We start from the raw sequence: 21,212 nt of genomic DNA on the forward strand, positions 1-21,212 counted from the left end.
TTGATTCATTAACATTGTATTCCTAGCTTACAGCACTTACACTTGAATGAAGCTTATCTAACACACATATTTTCTCAGTGAGGCATATCACAGCTTTCCTGTGCTTAGGAACATTAGACAGCACTTCACCACTACTCTTAGGGACCATTTTAAACAGTGGAGTTGTACACAACTGCACAAAAATGCAAAAAACATGGCATTGTATAGACTGCAAAAAGGATGTTTGTTCATAGCATGACCACTTAAACAAGAAGGCAAAGTGCCACCTTGTTTGACCTCAGCTGAGAATTGTGTGTTTCAGGCAGCTCACATTTCTCTGTATTGCATGTGTCCACAAGTGACCCTGAAAGCTCCTCAAGTATTGATTTTGAAGTTACAAGTAAATTTTAGCTACTAGGCAAATTTGCAAATATGGAATCTGTGAATAGTGAGGATCAGTTACTTACAATGAACAAAGAAATACCCAACAAATTACAAATTTTTCGAAGTTGACAAGTACCATAACACCAAATTCCAGAAAAATTGGCATTCCTTTTTTTTTTTTTTTTTTTTGAAGTAGGCGTCACACAGGGCTTGAACTCATGGCCCTGAGATCATGACCTCAGCTGAGATCAAGAGTCGGACACTTAACCGACTGAGCCACCCAGGCACCCCAGAAAAAGTGAAAGTCTTATTAATTGTCTGACATTCTGTATAAACTGTTTTCCCCATATCTCTTAGCTTATACTCTTCGATTATTATTTATTGGATTTTCTATAAAGTGAATTTATGATGATTTTGTAATATTTTCTATAAAGAGACTAGGAGAGATTGAATTAGATATTTCTCTAAAATGGTTGATTAAAAAAGTTGTTTTTTAATTGATAGTTTGTGATGCATAAAATTTGCTACTTTATGTATACATATCTCATGTTTATACTGCTATAAACTTGTGCCATACAGACAAAGGAATTCATATACCTTCTATTTTATGTGATTCTTACCAAAAACAAGGAGAAAAGAATAATACATGTAATTGTTTAGGTACATTTTGAATTGCATATACTACATTTTTGAGGATATTAATGACAGAAGAGAACTTCTGTGTTGACCAGGCATTATTGAGAACTAACTCCAATTCTGATTACCTGACACTTCCCATACTGGGTGCCCTGGGACCCATTCATATTGCAGTGCATCCCTTTGCCCTGTACATGTTTATGTCACAAAAATAATGGCACAAAAGTAATCCTGAACCACATAAATATATCCCGGTAGATCTAAACTCAATGAATCCCCAGCTTAGTTTTCCCATAACAGGATCCCAGAAATGCTGAAGGCCACTTCATTGCCACCCAGTACTGTCACCGGGAAAGTGAGATGGGAGGGAATTCCAGGTGGGAAGAGACAGTTATCTTAACTCATTGTGGTCAAATTTTGCAATTTTTGCAAAAACATATGACCAGCTGAACACATTACAAAAGCCATCCTCCTCCCAGGGCCTTTGAAGGGACCTGTTCAGGGGAGGGTCCCTCCAACTTACATTTCAGTAGCCCCACTCTGCCCCTAAGGAAGCCCTTCTCACTGAACTAGGAGGGAATCTTACATCCCTTAGACATGAGATTACCTGAGAACCACTGATAATAAGAAGCCTGAAATAGAGACATATTGCAAAATCAAATGAAAAATAATAGATGCTGACTGCTTAAGACTGAGTGGGTTCTCAAGTACATAGATAACACAGAAAGACTAGGTTGCCTCCAGTGAAAATTTTGCTTTATTTGATATTGGAACAGCAGCTTTCTGTTAAAGAATACCAACCTCTGACTAGGACTTGCACTCTCCTTCAATCCCTAGAGTATACGGCACTTTCTCAAATTGACCAGACTATAATCGATTATCAGTTGCTGTTCACTGACTGCCCACAACCTATGTGTAAGATGGCCATGCTCTAGGTGTTAAGTCCTGGCTACTATAGACAGTAACAGAGTCCTTTCCAGTGAGTGTTTTGTGTCTGTTCAGTAAGCCTCACTACCCATTCTTCCTAGGCTCCCACCTTTAGTTGCTTAGCTTAGGACAGAGTATTGACTAAGAATGTAGGATCAAATAAGCCTTAGATATGATTCAGTGATGAGTCATAAAAGCATACAACTACATCTGTGCAGTCAATTAAAATATACAGATAGTTCTCATATTGCTTACTGTAGTGGTTATTCTAAAAAGTGCTTGGGGTGTTTGAGTGCTTGGATGTTCTGTGTAGAATGCCATCATGTTTTGACCTACCTAAACCAAAAATTCCAATTGTGATAACTATTTATCAGGGGGTGATGTGTGTGACTTGCACAGCTTATACTGCTTTAAAAACCCATCTGAGAGGGGTGCCTGGGTGGCTCAGTCAGTTAAGCGTCCAACTTCAGCTCAGGTCATGATCTCACAGCTCGTGAGTTTGAGCCCCACGTCAGGCTCTAGGCTGACAGTTTGGAGCCTGGAGCCTGCTTCGGGTTCTGTGTCTCCCTCTCTTTTTGCCCTAACCCACTTGCATTCTGTCTCTGTTTCTCTCAAAAATAAATATTAAAAATAAATAAATAAATAAATAAATAAATAAATAAAATAAAAACCCATCTGAGAAAGGTTAGTACTCATTCTACTTTTTCTATGGAAAATTGAGCCATTCAAGTCATTACATTGGTGTTATACTGGGTTCAAGATTTGGATCAATTATTTTGAAAATAAGGTGATAAAACATCCAAATATCTGAAAGTCTCATTAAAGCCCTTTAATTGGAAGGTGAAAGGGAGGAGATATTTCTTCTTATTCTCCTGCTACATTAAGGGAAGTTGTGAAGATGAGTAATGTCTGTAAACTGTCACTTTTAAACACTTTCTGTATTTCTAGGTAGTAGGCAAAACTCTTATGAGGCAAGTGTAGGAGAATAAATTGAGGCTTAGAGAAGTTTGTGTAACATGCCTAGTAAATGGCAACAGGAAGAGGCAGAGTCTTAACTCCAAGCTTTTATATTCACCATTAACAAGTGCTTTGAGGAGCCAGTATTTTGTTTGTTTTATTTTCCTGGTGCTTTGTTGAAGGTGACTAACAATATAAGCTTCAGGGCTGCTTTTAATATTGGCTGCTAAAGCCACATATCCTTGGCATCTGCCCATCATTAGCAACATAAGACCTTACCACAGAAACCTTAAACAATTAGATTTCTCATGTATCTAGTTAGTAGAAGAAAGTGAAGTATAACTTTTAAATAACTAAATGAGTAGAATCATAAAAGGTGATTCTACTTTGCCTATATTTGTTGTTTCCACATTTTAAGATGATTTCTTCTTTGTCATTATAAGGGATTATCAATTATGGAAACACATAGAAATTTGCAAAAGTCAGTAGAGAATGTAACCTTTTTTTGAGGAATGAACAAATCTGAAGGAAAAAGGAGATACGGTAATATAATATGGAAATCCTATGGGAAGTGTGTTCGAAAAGTTATCTTTGTCTTTAATCATAACAGTAGGCATGAGAAGTGATTTTCTTTCTCTGGATTATAAAACGTTTAACTTAATTGTGGGAGAATGTAGAATGATGTACTAATAAGTAGATTAAAATTCAGATAGAAGTTTGAGTAGAAAGCCTGATTTTTAACAGAAGAAATGTTATTTCCCCATTATACCTATCAAACATCTTTCTTTCCAGGTGATACCAAATAAATATCACTTGCTAATATCCAGTTTTCACTGTTGTTCCATACACAGTAGAGATATCCTTCAAGTATATCTATGGATGAGGTAAATGTCCTCAGAAAGAGGAGTCAAGATTTTAGCAGCTGAGACATTAGGAGAACACTCCTACTAGTGTAAGTAGAAAGTAATGTGGGCATTGGATCCTAAGTGTATTGAAGAACTAAATCTATGTGTCTCACTAATGGTAAATAGGTCCAAAAGTTTTATTAAATCAGAATACAAAACAGCGTAAGATACAGGTTCCTATATCCTTAGGGAGCATGTATTTCTACCCATTTTGTCTAATGTTGCCTCTCCTTTGCCACCCTGTTTTTACAGATTTTATTAGCCTAGACCAGAGGTCAGCAAACGACCAACCTCAGGCCAAACCTGTTTTTGTAAATAAAGTTTTATTGGAACATAGCCATGCACATTTGTTTAAATGTTGTCTGTGACTGCTTTCAGTCTACAATGACAAAGTTAAATAATTGTGACAAAGTATATGGCCGGCAAAGCCAAAGATATTTACTGTGTGATCCTTTATGGGAAAAATTTGCCAATCCTGGTTTAGACAGTGATAGAAATAATTCTTAAACATTCTTGCCTTATGTTTTCCTTTGCTTCCTCCTCCTGTTCCTTCAGCTGTATATGAGCTCTTGTCTGTATTTGATACATCAGCTTTCTGGGCATATGCCTTTGTCTGCCCCCTGCTGAAGTTCCTACCCCAATTAGTCTTTTTGTTTTTTTGTTTTTTTTGTTTTTGTTTTTTCATTTATGAGTTGAAGAGTTTTTACTGGCTAGATCACGGGACTAGATACGAAGTATATGTAGGGACTCAAGAATATGAGTTGTGTGTTACAGACGTTGCTGTGTTATAGACTTTGGCCATATTCACTTTAGATCATTATTAAAAGCACAGTGATCTTAAGATACAATAAGAAATACTGTTAATGATTATGAAGCTTTCAAATGCAACTTGATGTCTGCTTAAATATTAGGACATATCTTGATTTATTCTGAATAATATCAGGTTCTACTAGATGGGCTCTGAAGCTTCTATGCTAATGAAATCAGTTTTTATTTTACTTTATCTTTGATTTCTTACATGTTTCAGGTAGGAAGGGAATAAGAGTAACTTTTTTTTTTTTTTTAGTTCATGATTTTCTTCTCTTTTATTCTATAGTAAAGTTCTTCTGGGATATTTGGGCTATTGCTGTCATGCTATCACAAGAGGCTCTAATAGAAAGATTAAGATGCAGATAGAAAAAGATGCGCATAGAGATTTCAATATGGAAAAGTAGGGAGTCACTGATTGTATCTGAATGGATAGAGACAGGTCATTATTTTTACCATTTCTTGTTACTGTTTTCTCTCAACTATTTCATGTCTTTCCCATAGCTATTGCATCTTTTATTCCTCTCTCTTTTCATTGGCATAACTAGTGTTTATTGTTAGACAAAATACATCACCTATAAATATCCAACACTTTTATACGCACACACACCATCATCTCTTTCATCAAGTTGGAGCATATCAGAGGCTGTTTGGGATTGTTGGAAGAATTCTAGTTAACATTCTGCTGGCAAAATAGCCCCATAGCTTCGGACATTTCCCTTGCTCAGAAGTTGGTGGTTTTTTGTTTATTTGCATGTGTGGAGGTTTTTGTTGTTTTTTTTTTAAATTTATTTGTTTTGTTTTGAATTTTGGTCTAAATCCTCTTCCCCTGAAGTGATTAGAGTGGCTGTACTTGTCAGGTTTGGAAAAGTCAGGGCTAGTAGAGGAGGCCATACCGTGAAGCTGCACTTATCATGAGAGATAAAGAGAGGTGGTTACAGGATGCCCTGTAACAGGGTTGGTTGTTTAAAGGGTTAGAGGCAGGATAGATACTACATTTGACTTGCAACCAAAAGACCTAGTGCCCTGCCCTTTGTACTTATATAATGGATGAAAAAGGAAATAAAGTCAGACCCTAAGAAAAAGCTTTTAAAAAGAAGGAGTTTTACCTGTGTTCAAAGCCTACATCCCCTCGAGGCTTTGAATAGTCTTTTAAATGTTCACTATGAGGGGCGCCTGGGTGGCTCAGTCAGTTAAACATCTGTCTTTGGCTCAGGTCATGATCTCGCGTTTCACGAGTTTGGGCCCCGTGTCAGACCTTGTGCTGACAGCTTAGAGCCTGGAGCCTGCTTCGGATTCTGTGTCTCCCTCTCTCTGCCCCTTCCCTGCTCATTCTCTCTCTCTCTCTCTCTCTCTCTCTCTCTCTCTCTCTCTCAAAAATAAATAAAACATTAAAATTTTTTTTCCCAATGTTCACTATGAGAGTTCTTTTCTTCAAACATTATGTTTTCTTTTTACATAAGAAGATATAATACCATAGTGTTCTCAAGATTCAAATGATTAAAAAAATGTTGGTTTATCATTTTTAAAAGAAAGTTATATGAGCAGATGCCTCTGGAAACAAAAAACCATCAGTTTGCCAATAAATAAGTAGCATTATAGATGTGAATTAAATGTGTATTACATGAGAATATGTTGGACTTAAAATACAGGCTTCAGTTTCTGGATAAGATGTAGTAAACACATTATACTGTATTCTTCCTGCTAAGTACAATGACAACAAAAAATCCCATACAATGTGAATCTTCTATGTTTGTTTATTTTTTTGTTTGTCTTGTTCCTACATATCCCAGTTGGAGGTGTTGGAGAATCTTCCAACCTAAAAATACTAATTGATGGAGCCAAAAAAGGCCTGATTTTGATTACATCTATTCTATTCCAAGAGAATGTCATGAAAAGGGTTGGCCCTTGCCCTTCCTGGTGCCATATCTGTGGAGCTTGAGCACATAGCCCTGTCCACCATACCTGCCCTGCAATAATGAGCGCACCCCTACCTCTCCCAACTGGTGTTACAACTGCAGGGACTTTGGACAAAATCCGTCCACCATCACCTTCCTGTAATAATTAGGTAGTTCCATTCTCTTCACAACTAGAGTGGAAGGAGGATATGGAGGAAAGGGAGTTAGAGAACAGGATTTTTCTAATATGTACTTGAAATCCAGGGTAGACCTCTGAACATCACATGCGTGGAACTGATGAGGGTCAATGCAGAGAAAGGTCTGAGAACTGAACTCTGTATGATATACTACCTAGGCTTCATACTGGCTCTTGGTTAACCCACAAATGGGGCAGAACAAAATAACACTGAAAAAGCTTTAACAATTAAATTGACATTTGAGCCACAGCCAATAAAAGTGAGTTAAGAATCTATATAGTTTGCTGTCTACTGAAATAGATCATTTAAATAGAAAGCAGAGTCTCATAACATAAGATTCACCATATATCAAGAACCAGGAAAATCTTAATTCAGATGACAAAAGATAATCAGTGGACAGCACACCGATATGACACAGATGTTGGAATTCCTGGTAAGGATTTTAAAGAAGATATAATAACAAAAATGCTGCAATAAGCAATTACAGACTTGAAACAAATGAAGAAGAAATAGAAAGCCTTGGCAAAGAAATGGCGATATGAGGAAAAAAAACAAGTGAAAATTTTAGAACTGAAAAATGCAGTAACCTAAGAAAAAACTGGCTTATGATGGGATAGCTGTGGCAGGGGAAAGAATCAGTGCACTTGAAGTTAGATCAGGGGAAATTATCCAGTCTAACAACAGAGAGAATAAAGATTGGGGAAAAAAAGTAAACACAGCCTCAGGGACCTGTTGGTTAAGAGTCCAAGGAGAGAAGTAAAGAGTAAGGGATTGATGAAATTACTGAAAACTTCCTAAACTTGGCAAGCCAACATATTCAAGAAGTTGAACAAATTCCTAACTGGAAAAACCCAAATAATCCATTTCTAGACACTTTATAAGTAATTTGTTGAAGACTAAAGACAATGGAAAAATTCTTCAAAGCAGTTAGAGAGGAGCAATGCATTACCTATGGTGGAACAATTTGATTGACAGTGGATTTCTCATTAGAAAACACGGAGGCCATAAAAAAGAAGTAAGATATTTTAATTGCCAAAAGAAAAGAACTGACAACCTAGACCTAGAATTCCTCATCCAGTGAAAATATAATGAGGTGAAGTAAAGACATTTTGAGATGAATGAAAGCTAAAAGAATTGATTGCCAGCAGACTTGGTCCAAAAAAAGGAAATTCTTTTTTTTTTTTAATATGTTTATTTATTTTAGAGAGAGAGAACATGAGCAGGGGAGGAAATAGAGGGAGATACAGAATCTGAAGCAGGCTCCAGGCTCTGAGCTGTCAGCACAGAGCCTGACACAGGTCTCAAACCCATGAACTGTGAGATCATGACCTGAGCTGAAGTTGGACACTTAACCGACTGAGTGACCCAGGTGCCCCTAAAGGAAATTCTTCAGATGGGAAGAAAGTGATGACAGAAGGAATCTTGGAATGTCAGAAATGAAGAAAATGCAAATGAAAGGGTAGACATAGGATAATTGATTAGTCTTCTCTTAAAATTTTAAAAATGCTTGATGGGGGAAAGCAAAATTGGTAACATTGTCAGATGTAGTTTTCAATGTATATAAAGGGAATCTTTAAGACAACCATATCATAAAATGGAGAAAGTAAAGGTACTGAGGTTTCTACATCCCACTTGAAATAATGTTGATATGTGTAGACTAGTAAATTACATGTGTGAGCATACACACACACACACACACACACACACACAGTCATTAACAATACTCTGAAGAAATGTATTTAAAAACACTGCAGATGAATCAAAATTAAATACTGAAAGTTCAAATTATGCACAGGAAAGCAGGAATGGGTGTTGTGTTTTGTCAAATACTTCTTCTTTACAAATTGGTATAATTATGTGGATTTTCTTTTGTTAATGTGGTAGATTACGTTGAATGAATTTTGAATACTTAGCCAGCTTTGCATTGCTGGAATAAACTCCACTTGGTCATGATATACATATATCACATATATTATATGTGTGTGTGTGTGAGTGTGTGTGTATTCACATATCACATATGTATATATGATAAAATAGGTTGAAAATGATAAAAATAATATGTTGATCAGAAAATAAAATATGTCGACATGATAAAAAAATTGACAAAATCCAACACTCATTCATGATAAACACTTAGCACTCTAGGAAAAGAGGGAAATTCTTCAATCTGATTTAAAAAAAAAAGAATTTACAATCTACAGGTATCATTCATCACACTTAATGGTGAAAGATTAAATGCTTTTCCCCTAAACTTGGAAATGAGGCAATGGTATCCTCTCTCACCTATTCTCTCACTCCTATTCATAGTAATGAAGTTCTATGAAGTCCAGTAAGTCAAGACAAAGAAACAAATGGAATACATAACTAGAAAGAAAGAAAACTGTCCCTATTTGCAGGTGACATGATTGTCTACATAGTAAAATCCTTAGCAATCTACCAAACAATAACAACCATACAGCAGTAAAACTTCTAGAATAAGTGAATTGAGCAAAGTTGTGGGATATATGATCAACACAAAAAAATTCGTCGTAGTTCTACATCCTTGCAAGAAACAATTAGAAACCAGAATTTTAAGACATAATGCCACTTATAATTGCTCTAAAAATGGAAAATGCAATACTTAGATAAAAATACTTATACAATGCTGGTGAATAAATTAAAGGTCTAAATGAGTGAATGAATTTATTATGTTCATGGGTTAGAAGACTCAACATAGAAAAGAGTTCAGATCTTCGCAAACTGATCCATAGACTGAACATATTCCTATCGAAATCCCAGCAAGTCCTTTTTTCTTTTTGTATATATAGACAAATTGATGCCAAAATTTGTATAAAAAGGCAAAGGAATTAAAATAGCTAAAGCAATTTTGAAAAGAATAACATCTGAATAATCATAGTTGATACTTCTAAGACTTAACCATAGTGACAGTGATCAAAATAATGTATAGTATTGGAAGAGGGGTAGACATATAAATCAATGAAACAGAATAGAGTCCAAAATAGACCCACGTGGGTGTACTTTGAAATTTATGTAACCATCTAAAATTCACCATCTTAAAATGAACAATTCAGTGGTATTTAGTGCATTCACAAGGTCACCTGTGTCTAGTTGCACAGCATTCATCAGCTTAAGAGAAAACCTCACTCAAAATCATTAAACAGCTGCTCTCCATTTCCCCATTTCCAATTCCCATGGCCCCTAGAAACCACCAATCTGCATTGTCTATGGATTTACCAATTCTGAATGTTTCATATAAATGGAATCATATGTGATTTTTTCTATCTGGCTAACTTTACTTAGATTAATGTTTTCAGGCTCCATCCATGTTTTAGCATGTATTAGTACTCCATTCCTTTTTTGTGGCTGAGTAATATTCTGTTGTGTGAGTCTACCAAAATGTGTTTATCCATTCATTTGTTGATGGACGTTTGGATTGTGTTCACCTTTTGCTGTTTCAAACTAGCATTGCTATTAATATGTCTCTACGTGTATTTATTTGAGTAACAGTTTTCCTTCTTTTGAGTATATACCTGTAAGTGGGCAGTTGAGTTTTGAGACAGATGCAAAAGCAGTTCAATGAAGGAAGCATAGTCTTTTCAATAAATGGTGTTGGAATAATTGGACATCTCATAGGGAAAAAAATGAACCTTGACCTAAACCTCACATTTTTACATAAAATTACCTGAAAATGGGTAGTAAATCTGACAGATAAAACAAATGTGACATGTAAAACTATAAAACTTTTAGAGGAAAGTGTTGGTATAAATCTTTGTGACCTAGGCTAAAAGTTCTTAAACAGACACCAAAAGAATGGTTTCTAAAAGGGGAAAAAAAATCAATAAATCAAACTTAAAAATTAAGAACTTTTGCCCTGTGAATGACCCTGTTAAAGAGGATAAAAGACAAACCATAAACTTGACTGGAAGAAAATCTTCACAATTCACATCTCCAACAACGGTCTTGTATCCAGAATGTATTAAGGACTCTCTTTTTTAAGTTGTATTTTTTTTTTTAAGAGAGAGAGAGGGAGCATGTGTGCATGTGAGAGGGAGAGAGGGGCAGAGAGAGGGAGAGAGAGAGGGAGGGAGAGAGGGGCAGAGAGAGGGAGAGAGAGAATCTTAAGCAGGCTCCATGCTCAGCGTGGAGCATGAATCTCACAATCCTGAGATTCATGACCTGAGCCAAAACCAAGAGTCAGGTGCTTAACTGACTAAGCCACCCAGGTGCCCCAAGAACTCTTCAATCTCAACAGTAAGAAACAACCCAGTTGGAAAATGGACAAAAGTTTTGAGCAGATAACTTTACCAAGGAAGATATATGGTCAACAAACATGCACATGAAAAGATCTTCAAAATCATTAACTATTAGGAGATGTAACCTGAAAACATGAGATCCCACCACACCCCTATCAGAAATGGCTAACATAAAAAACACCAAGATTTGGAGCCACCAGCTCTCTCATGTATTCCTTATGGAAATGTAAAATGGTATGGCATTCTGGGAAACAGTGTGACAATTTGATTCAACAATTATACTCCTATGTATTTATCCTAGAGAAATAAAAACTCACGTCCACACAAAAATCTGTACACTCACATGCATAGCACTTAATCTGTAATACCCTAAACCTGGAAACAACCTATATGCCCTTCAATGGGTGAATAGACTGTGGCACAATCCAATAACAGACTACTACTCAATAATATGAAGGAATGAACTATTGATACACACAATACCTTGGATGAGTCTCAAGAGCATTATGCTAAGTGATAAAACCGATCTCAAAAGGCTTAACACTGTCTGATTTTATTTATAACATTGTCAGAGTTACTAAATGATTGTCATGGAGAACAGGTCAGTAGTTGCCAGAGATTAACATTTGGAGAAGGAGTGACGTAAGATAAATTATTTTGATGTAACAGCCTGTATCCTGATTGTCGTACTAGTTGCATGAGTCTATATATGTTATAAAATTTGATAGTTCTGTAAACCACCACTCCCCGCCCCCCTCAAAAAAACCTGGTGAAATCCAAAGAAGGTCTATATATTAATAATATTATGTAATGTCACTTTCCTGATATTGATAATGAACTGTGGTTAAGTAAGATATTCTCATTGGGGAAAGCTGTGTGGAAGGTAACTCGCTATTGTTTTTGCAATTCATTGTGGGTCTTAAATTATTTAAAAATAAACAGCAAAAAATACTGTGTTAAAGATTTCAAAAAGTTAATAACCTGAACTGGTTAGATCACTGTTAAACTGAGGCAGTGAGAAAAATGGTCTTAAAAGTATTTTTAACTGAAAAAAATAATAACAGGGGATTTCAAAGAAATTTAGACTCAGCTAACAGTGGATTCTCAGTGCATGGATAGCTACAAGGAGAGATGGAACAATGCCTCTATCCAAAGGAAAGGCAGCAGGATTTGACATCTGGTTTAGTTATTGTTGGTGGTTTGATTTAAAAGCCAGTGAGTAGACATGTGCTCTAAGTACCAGCGCTACTGGGACCAGTGGCACTTCGCAGAATGGAAGAGCTGGCAAACCAGTGTAAGTTATTCTGATCTTTATTTAAAACTGAACAAAACATTCACAACAGCTTTCACACAAGAACCGAAGTTTCAACTAGTGTTTCTCTTTTGTGTCTGCTATCCACTTCATCTTTTGATCTGGGCTAACCGGTTCCAAACTTGCTTTTACTTTTCTCCTTCTTTCCCCCTTCTCTCTCTTCCTCTTTCCCCATTCCCCTCTGTCTCCAGCACTTCTTCCCTTTCCCTCTTTCCTCCCTCTTTTTTCTCTATTCTCCCTTTCTTCCTTTCCTTCCATCCCTTCCCCATCCTTTTCCTATCTCCCTCTTTTTTTTTTTTTTTTTTTTCTTTTTTAGGAGTACCTGCTGTATCCTCCCTGAATATTGGTTTGGAGAAGGAGAGTATAATTAGGCCTGTTAAGTAAAATGGTGGAGGACATTTCTGACATTCAACCTTAATTTTTAAACTAAGTTATTTTTAGATTGAGAAATTAAGCTGGTTCTGACACCTGGGAGTCAGGCTATAAACTTATGGAGAAAAATTGAAGGTGCTTGAAGCTATATGTCTTCTGTGCATTTGTGTAGGACTGGCAGAATTTGGCTTCTCAGAAATTAGTTTCTCTTCTCTAGCCTTGGAGGGACTTTTGTTTACATTAGATTCTTGAATGAGAGAGTTAGATTTGGATACATCTCATTCTTTCCCTGACTTTCTTTTGTGGCTTTTATAGTCGCAGAAAATATTAGCAAAGTTGCTCTGGTGTACTCGTCTTTTGAACCTGAAATAGAGGTTTTTTAAAGATCACATCCAGAGATATTTGGATATTTGAGACTACTGTCTCAAAGACCCCAGTAATAGAAATGCCCCATAATGTTTGTTGTTTCTATTGGACATGTAGAATTTGTCTTTTTTAAAAAGTGGCTTTAGAACATTCCAAAGACTTCTAGGCAGAGTAAAACTTTTAAAAATGCATCTAAAATAAGCCAATTGTTGATTATTAAGATCGTTCCTCTTCTATAACTGTATAGTAACCATCTGCCTTTGCTTCAGTGTGTCAGGATTACGGTCTGTATGTTAACCATGCACCTTGGTATCTTTTCTCTATTGCTTCCACACTTAGAATTTTATAAAATGCCTACAGGGAAATTGATTTCCTGCAACATTTGGTAGACTACTTGTGCCTGAGCTATTGTGTTGTTCTTAACTACTTGCAACAAATTGTTCTTTGCTAGAGGGCTAGAAAGGACACCTCAATACTATCTTAACTTTGCTATGAAAATATTCTTGTTTAATGTGTTAAGAGACAATAATTTCCAGTACTGGCTTTTAAAAATGAAAATGCTTTTAACTTTCTCTTTCATGGTTATTAACTATGCCCAGAGTCTTCATTTTAATTACCACAATGCAGTACTCCAGTTCTCTTATTTGCTTCATTACCTTTTCTGCTTTGGTTGTGAAAATAATTTTAGAGAAGTAAAATCAGACTGTTTCCAGTACAATGAAATGCTTTCACCACACTGTTAATGAATCTTTTCTTCATTATAACACAAAGCTAGATGCTGTAGATCTTTTTAAACAAACAAATTAAAAACTGTTTAGTCTTATGATTAGAGCAGACAAAGAACACAATAAAATTTAACGTACCTGGCTCATTCCTTTAGTTTTTCTGACCTCTCTTCATTGGAAATAGGAGGTGTCTATGGCTTAACTCTGCCCTGGAGAAGGAATGCTATTAGTTGCTGGAAGGGTTCTTGGGCTTCTTAAATGTGAGATCTGAAAACATAGAGGAAAAGCTCCTTGGACATTGTTCTTGACAATGATTTTTTGTGTATACCACCAAAAGCAAAAGCAACAAAAGTAAAAATCAGCAAGTGACTACAGCAAACGAAAAAACTTCTGCATGGCAAATGAAATCATGGACAAAATGAAAAGGCATCCTAGAGTGGGAAAAAATATTTGCGAACTGTGTATCTGATAAGGGGTTAACATTCAAAATATATAGGGAATTCAACTCAACAGCAAAAAAATAACCTACTAGAATATGGACTAAGGATCTGAATTGACATTTCTCAAAAGAAGACCTACAAATAGTCAAGAGATCACTAATCATCAGGTAAATGCAAATCAAAATTACAATGAGAAATCACCTCATACATGTTAGAAAGGCTGTTATCAAAAAGATAAAAGATAACAAGTTTTATAAAGGATGTGGGCCAAAGGGAACCCTTGTACACCATTGGTGGGAATGTAAATATCCATTATGGAAAACAGTATGGAGATTCCTCAAAAAGTTAAAAATAGAACTACTGTATGATACAGCAGTCCCACTTCTCAGTAGTATATGTCTGAAAGAAATGAAATCACTATCTCAGAGAGATACTGCACCCCCTTGTTCACTGCAGCATTATTCAAAATAGTCAAAATATGGAAACAACCTATGTGTCTGTCAGTGGATAAATGGATAAAGAAAAAAAGATATACACACATACATATACATATATACACACACATATATATATACACATATATACACACATATATACACACAATGGAATGTTCTTCAGCCACGAAAATAATAAAACCTGCTTTTGCAAGATAATAAACCTGAAGGATATTATGCTAAGTGAATAAGACACAGAAAGACAAATATTGCATGATCTCATATGTGCAATCTAAAAAAGTCAAATTCATAAAAGTAGAGAGTAGTATAGGAATTACCAGGAGAAAGGAGATGTGGGAAATGAGATGTTGATCAAAGGGTATGAAGGTTCACTTAATGTGGGATGAGTAAGTTCTAGAGATCTAATGTACAGTATGGTGACTATAATTAATAATACTGGTATTACATACCTGAAATTTGCTAAGAGAGTTGATTTCAAGAGTTCTCCCCACGAAAAAGTAAATTGTAACTATGTGAAGTGATGGATATCTTAATTAATTTGATTGTGGTAATCATTACATAGTGTGTATGTATGTACGTGTGTATATATATGTATGTGTGTGTGTGTGTGTGTGTGTGTATATATATATATATATATATATATATATATGAACTTGTTTGTATACTTTAAATAGATACAGTTTTTATTTGTCTAGTATACATACGTCCACAAGGCTAGGGGAGTGACCAGGTAAGTGCTCTAAGCCTGCACTTCTTGTTGAATTTTGTATTAAAGACATCATGAGAGGATAGATAAGAGTATTGAACAATAGATAGGGAGAGCTGAATTCTACATTCTGGCTTCTTTGCCACCAATATATTTTTGTCACTGTTGGCTTGACATCACCTTTGTCTCCCTACATGCAATTCAATTGAACTAATAGTTATTGAACATTTACTCTTCATGAGAGATTTCTGGAGATACGATGTCCAGTTTATATTGACTAATTTTTGTTTGTTGTTAATTTAGCCTTTTTCTGCAATGCTTTTGGTCGGTAGTAAATATAGACAGATAAGTGAGGAAAATTACATGGTAGCTGGAAAAGTTTCCTCTGAAGAGTCTTTTGCTTGTGTGTATTGGAAATCTAAATAGTTGTGGCAAAAGGCTTCATCGGTGATTTAATTTAAAAGCCACAGAATCAGTACTATTTTGTAATGTTACATCATTAATTCACAATTACTACTAATTTACTAAATGAAGGCAGTGGAAACTTCTAAATCTTAGCAGTGCCTACATAATATAAGAATAACTGTGGTTTACTAGTTGATTTAAAATTCTTTTTAGCAAAGTAGAAATTACACTGGCTTCTGAATTTGAAATATGTTCAATAGTAACAATTTTCGTATTTTAACCAAAGTAAAAGAGACTAAAATATTTTAGCATATGATGATGCCTTTAGTGAATTAATAATCATTTAGGTTTAAGAGACACTGCTTCTCTTAATATACCATCTTGGAGGCATATTGATTTTAATATATACTTCTCAATTTTGATTTATAGGATAATGAGAACAAATAGGGCTTTCAGTTCTGGTCATCTAGGGTCATTCTTAGAAATTAACAGTGTCAGAAGAAATGCCTCAGATAGTGTTAAAAAAAAACTGAAGAAAAGGAAACTGAATACAGAAGAACCCTATTTTATCTTAAGTCCTTATTTCTTAATTTGTATGTAATAGCTTTGCTGCAGAATTATAACTGTAAGAATGTTACATAATATTGTTAGCTTTTAAAGGTCCATGTTTGGACCACCTTGCAGCACTAAATGCAAAAATACTGCATTTATCCAGTGTGAAACAATGTCTCTTGAGATTATGAGAATAAATGAGTTAGTATGTTTGAATTAGCTGTGAGCATATACCATGTCATTTAGTTTCATAGTATCTCTGAGAAGGAAGGATGGGTGAGCAGAAAGAGATTGTGGAGGGAGGTAATTTTTGTCATAATTTGAAATTAGCAAAATGAAGCAAAATCACACAATTTAATTCATAACAGAACCCGAATTAGAACAAAATTTTATCTTAAACTTCTCTATGCAAAGGTCTTTAACTAAACTATGTTGTTTCAAGTAATTTTGGCAAATTTACCTCCTATTTCTAAAACTTGAATAATCATCATCATTTGCAAGATGAATTTCTTATTCTGTTGGATTGTTATCTCCCAAATTTTGTTGTAAATATTAAGTGCTCAATAAGATATTTATTTAATGTTCACCTGTATGCAATCAGTGGGTGATACTCAAGGCAGAAGGAGGGAGAAGTGAGTGAGACCCTCTCCCAAGGGACTTAGGGAGGAGGTATTTTCAATCTGTATTTCCCAATCTTCTAGTCCCAAATGAGAAGTACTTCCTAGTGGCACTCCTGCTGGAAGTGTATCATATTCTACGCACACACATGTGGGGTGTGTGTGTGTGTGTGTGTGTGTGTGTGTGTGTGTGTGGTGAGTGGACAATGTCTTAAAAGGGAGGAAGGGGAAAAATCGAAAGAATCACCATACAGAACAAAGCAATATGCCTGCATTCTTGGATAACTGGTAGAGAAATATAGAAGAAAGTGCATTAGGCACACTAGAAACAATTGAAAAACAGGTTTTATCATCAGAAATAACTACCCTGTTAAAGTGTCAGCATAATTAAAGCTGCTTTTGGTAAGGAAGCCCTTCTGTATATTCTTGCTAATGGATGAGACATACCTTCAAGCCTTTTGCAGACAGAAAGTATAAAACCAGGATCAGTGCAATTGACAAAGGTTATTTGGTAAGAAATTTGAAGATTATGCATACATATATATGCATGCCCATGTGTGTGTGACAACAGCTCTGATTCCCTTCTATAGACTCCTATAAATCTCTATTTGTGCTCCTCTGTAGCAGTGGTGGATAACAAAGACTTAGGTCAGCTAAGGGGTTCCTGAGTAGGGTTTCTTTCCATCTGAATAAATCCCTGCCCACCTCAGAATTGTTGCTTTCTTTCCTTTATTAACATCTGCTTGTTTTTTCTAGATACTTATTCTGGTGAGCCTAATCTTGTGTTAGACACACATAGGTTTGTTTTTTGTTTTTGTTTTTTCTATTTCTCACAGTCTCTCTGCCTTTTTATGAACAAGATCTTTTGAATTTTTCACACTTTTAAATATTTTTGTAAAAAATTGGGCTGTGGCTCTGAACTTCAGTGTTTTATTTACTGTTCTCATTCTGATCATTCATTTTCTCTTCTCTTATTGCTAGCCTTGGAGTCTTCCATTGATTACTCATGATTACTCATTCCAGAACCAAACATAGTGGATTCCTTTCCTTTCTACATGTTACCTATGACTTAACAGAAAGATTTAATACAGTCTCAATTTAGCTTGGGTTAAGGCACATTAACACTCTTGAATGAAGCTTCATTTCATAAACTGTTCATGTCTTTCTCTTAGGACTCGGTTCTTATGCTTGAAGCATTGCATTGTAATTAGACTCAGGAAACACAGATTCCTTAATCTGTGTCTTAAATGCAGATATGTCTTCTTTTTATTAAAAAAAAAGTCTATAGTTTCAAACATTTAATTATTCTATTCTTTCACTCTTTTTTTTCCTTAAAAATATGAAGATTAATGTAAGATGTAATCAGGTATATTACATGTGAGGTATATGGCATATCTGTACTATCTTTACAATAATTGTGTATATTGAAAAACTATTCTAAAAGAAAAAGTCTACTGAAAAATATATAAAGGATATTTTCTTTTTCATTCATATGAGTTTTAGAAATATTCATGTGCTGTATTTCTTTTTTTTTTAATTTTTTTTTAACGTTTATTTATTTTTGAGACAGAGAGAGAGCATGAATGGGGGAGGGTCAGCGAGGGGGAGACACAGAATCCGAAACAGGCTCCAGGCTCTGAGCCATCAGCACAGAGCCTGATGCGGGGCTGGAACTCACGGACTGCGAGATCATGACCTGAGCCGAAGTCGGCTGCTTAACCGACTGAGCCACCCAGGCGCCCCTCATGTGCTGTATTTCTTAAAATCACAAAATATCTGACAAATGTTATGTTCTTTATTTGCCCTATTGATAAACTATTGAATTAATAAAAAAGCTGTGGATCATTTTGAGAATGTTCCTTATTCCCAGGATCCTTATATAATATTGGATAGAAAGTAAATGATATTGGTCTCTCAATAACATATCACCTATCCTTTTCTTCCTCTCAAATCTCTTGTGGCTAAACCAACTGGAGTCTTAAGTAGAAAAGTCTTAAGTGAAAAGAATCAGCAACTCTGGTACTTGATTGGGGAAACTGTACTGACCAAAGCTTGCTGAATTTTATCTGGATTTTCTCAGACTTCTAAGGGCTCTAACTCTTCAGAAGGCTCTTGATGCTATAGGTTATATTTTGATCTAAAAAGATCAGCCTCAGTGGCACATTTGAATGTAAAAGATACCTCTTCTGAAAGTAACTGTGCTGTATTTTCCCTTCTCAGCTTTTCCTTCAGAGTCATTTTATACCTTCACCTTCCTAGCTTTTGTTTCTAGGGCTCTGCTTGACAGAACAGATGATATCCTTGGAAAACAGCTGTAGACTTGTGGTTTGGCGACTGCCTTTTTTCAAGGCTCATATAAATTGAGAACTGGTTACTTTGCTTCTTTGTGGGAGAAAAGTTGCTGTTCCTCAAGGCACCCATCCATACTCTTACCTCATAGACAGAACAACTTAAACTTCTTGCAGACAGAACAGCTTTAAACTTCTTGGTTAAAGTCCTTGTCAAAACAAAATTTTATTTGAAGAACTAAGATGCCTCGGGATATTTAACAGTAGCGCATACGAATTACAGCAGAGTTGAAGCTTTATAATAAAAAAGATATCTCTCATTAACTAACCCTATTGCACCCGCTGTTAGATAATATTAAGTGTTTTAACTACTTACTGTTCATCTTATAGCAAGGTATACACATAGAAAAAAGGACCTCCTGATTAAAAATTGGCATAACAATGGGTGGGCATATGGGTGAAATAGATAAAGGGGATTAAGAGGTACAAACTTCCATTTCTAAAATAGTCACAGAGATGAACAGTACACATAGGGAATATAGTCAATAATACTATAATAACGTTGTTTGGTGACAGATGGTGACTACACTTATGAGCACTGAGTAAAGAATTGTTGAATCATTATGTTGTACACCTGAAACTAACATTACACTGTATGTTAATTATACTTCAGAGATTGAAAAGCTACTATAACACAGCCTCAAGACAGCCAATGTAGAACATATTCTACATTTTATTGTGAAAATTACTAGTAGCTATCATCATTAGTTTAAAAAAAACAAGTTTGTAACTGATATTTTATAATTGTTGAGCTCATATTTTTTTTTATTCATTGGTTTCACTTCCATAATGAAAAAGTACGTTTTGTTTGTGATATCTAGAACTCTGTGGAGATAAGTGGAATTAATAGGTAAATTATAGTTTTTCATTTAAAATGATTTAAGTTTCACGTGGGAAGGTAAGCTCAGTGTGCTGAAGTACAGCTGGCATAAATAAGTTATTTTACTTCTTTCATAATGAGCTCATCAATGTATGCAACTTTGAATTTGGAGATGATCACCCTTGCATGTTCTGAGTGATGGAGAAGTGAAGATTACTTTTTTAATGTAGCTGCGTAATTTCATATCTGTTTAGCGATGTTTCTGAAGCAACTGTTCTTTTTTCCCTGCCATCTCTCTAAAATAAACGTTCAGTGGATGCTTTGAAATTTAATCCTTAAAGCTAGATTCTTTGCTTAGTAAGATACACTGGGTCAGTCTTGGCTTATATATGATTTTTGACACTTGTCTCTTATGAAGAGAAGATGACCTCTCTTCACCTTTGTCTTTTCCCTGCACCTTTGTCTTTCTCCCTGATAGAATCCCAAGGACTGCAGCAAAGCCAAGAAGCTAGTATGTAATATCAACAAAGGCTGTGGCTATGGCTGTCAACTCCATCATGTGGTCTACTGCTTCATGATTGCATATGGCACTCAGCGAACACTCATCTTGGAATCTCAGAATTGGCGCTATGCTACTGGTGGATGGGAAACTGTGTTTAGACCTGTGAGTGAGACCTGCACAGACAGATCTGGCACCTCCACTGGACACTGGTCAGGTAAGAAGCCTGTGCAGTATTTCACATCTCTGGGTTGAACTGCCATGCTCCAGATTATCAGATTTCTAGGCACAGCTTTATGGCTCGTGGTCATCTTTTTCTCTGGATCCATGACTGCTCAACATAACTAAGGTAAAGTCTAGAATGATATTTTATTTAAAAAGTGCTTTATGACCTGTTTGATTTCTGATGTTCATTTTAATCTGGACTTAGCAAAACCACTAAGTTTTTTTTAAGGAATGAAATTTACTCTTTTAATGATGATACACCTTTCACTTTTTAGACTACTTTCACATTACTGAACTTAATTGATACACGTAATTATCTAATTTGATACTCATAATTATGTAATAAGGTAGATCGATACATGAAAATCTTCTGCATGCATGAGAATCACCTGGAAGACTTGTTAAGGCACTGTCTTCTTATTAAGTA

General features: G+C 35.5%; 1 protein-coding gene across 15 annotated transcripts in view; it reads left to right on the top strand.

The window, feature by feature from the left end:
* FUT8 (fucosyltransferase 8) overlaps positions 1-21,212 on the top strand; it is a 310,615-nt gene that overhangs the window by 230,047 nt on the left and 59,356 nt on the right. For all 15 annotated transcript variants that reach the window (XM_053889503.1, XM_019451533.2, XM_053889508.1 and 12 more), the window contains one exon: positions 20,540-20,777. In XM_053889503.1, coding sequence (XP_053745478.1) covers positions 20,540-20,777 — 238 coding nt within the window. The remainder of the gene's footprint in view (positions 1-20,539; positions 20,778-21,212) is intronic.

This window comes from Panthera pardus, unplaced genomic scaffold, assembly GCF_024362965.1.
Source record: "Panthera pardus isolate Hobbes unplaced genomic scaffold, ASM2436296v1 HiC_scaffold_24, whole genome shotgun sequence".
Taxonomy (NCBI): domain Eukaryota; kingdom Metazoa; phylum Chordata; class Mammalia; order Carnivora; family Felidae; genus Panthera; species Panthera pardus.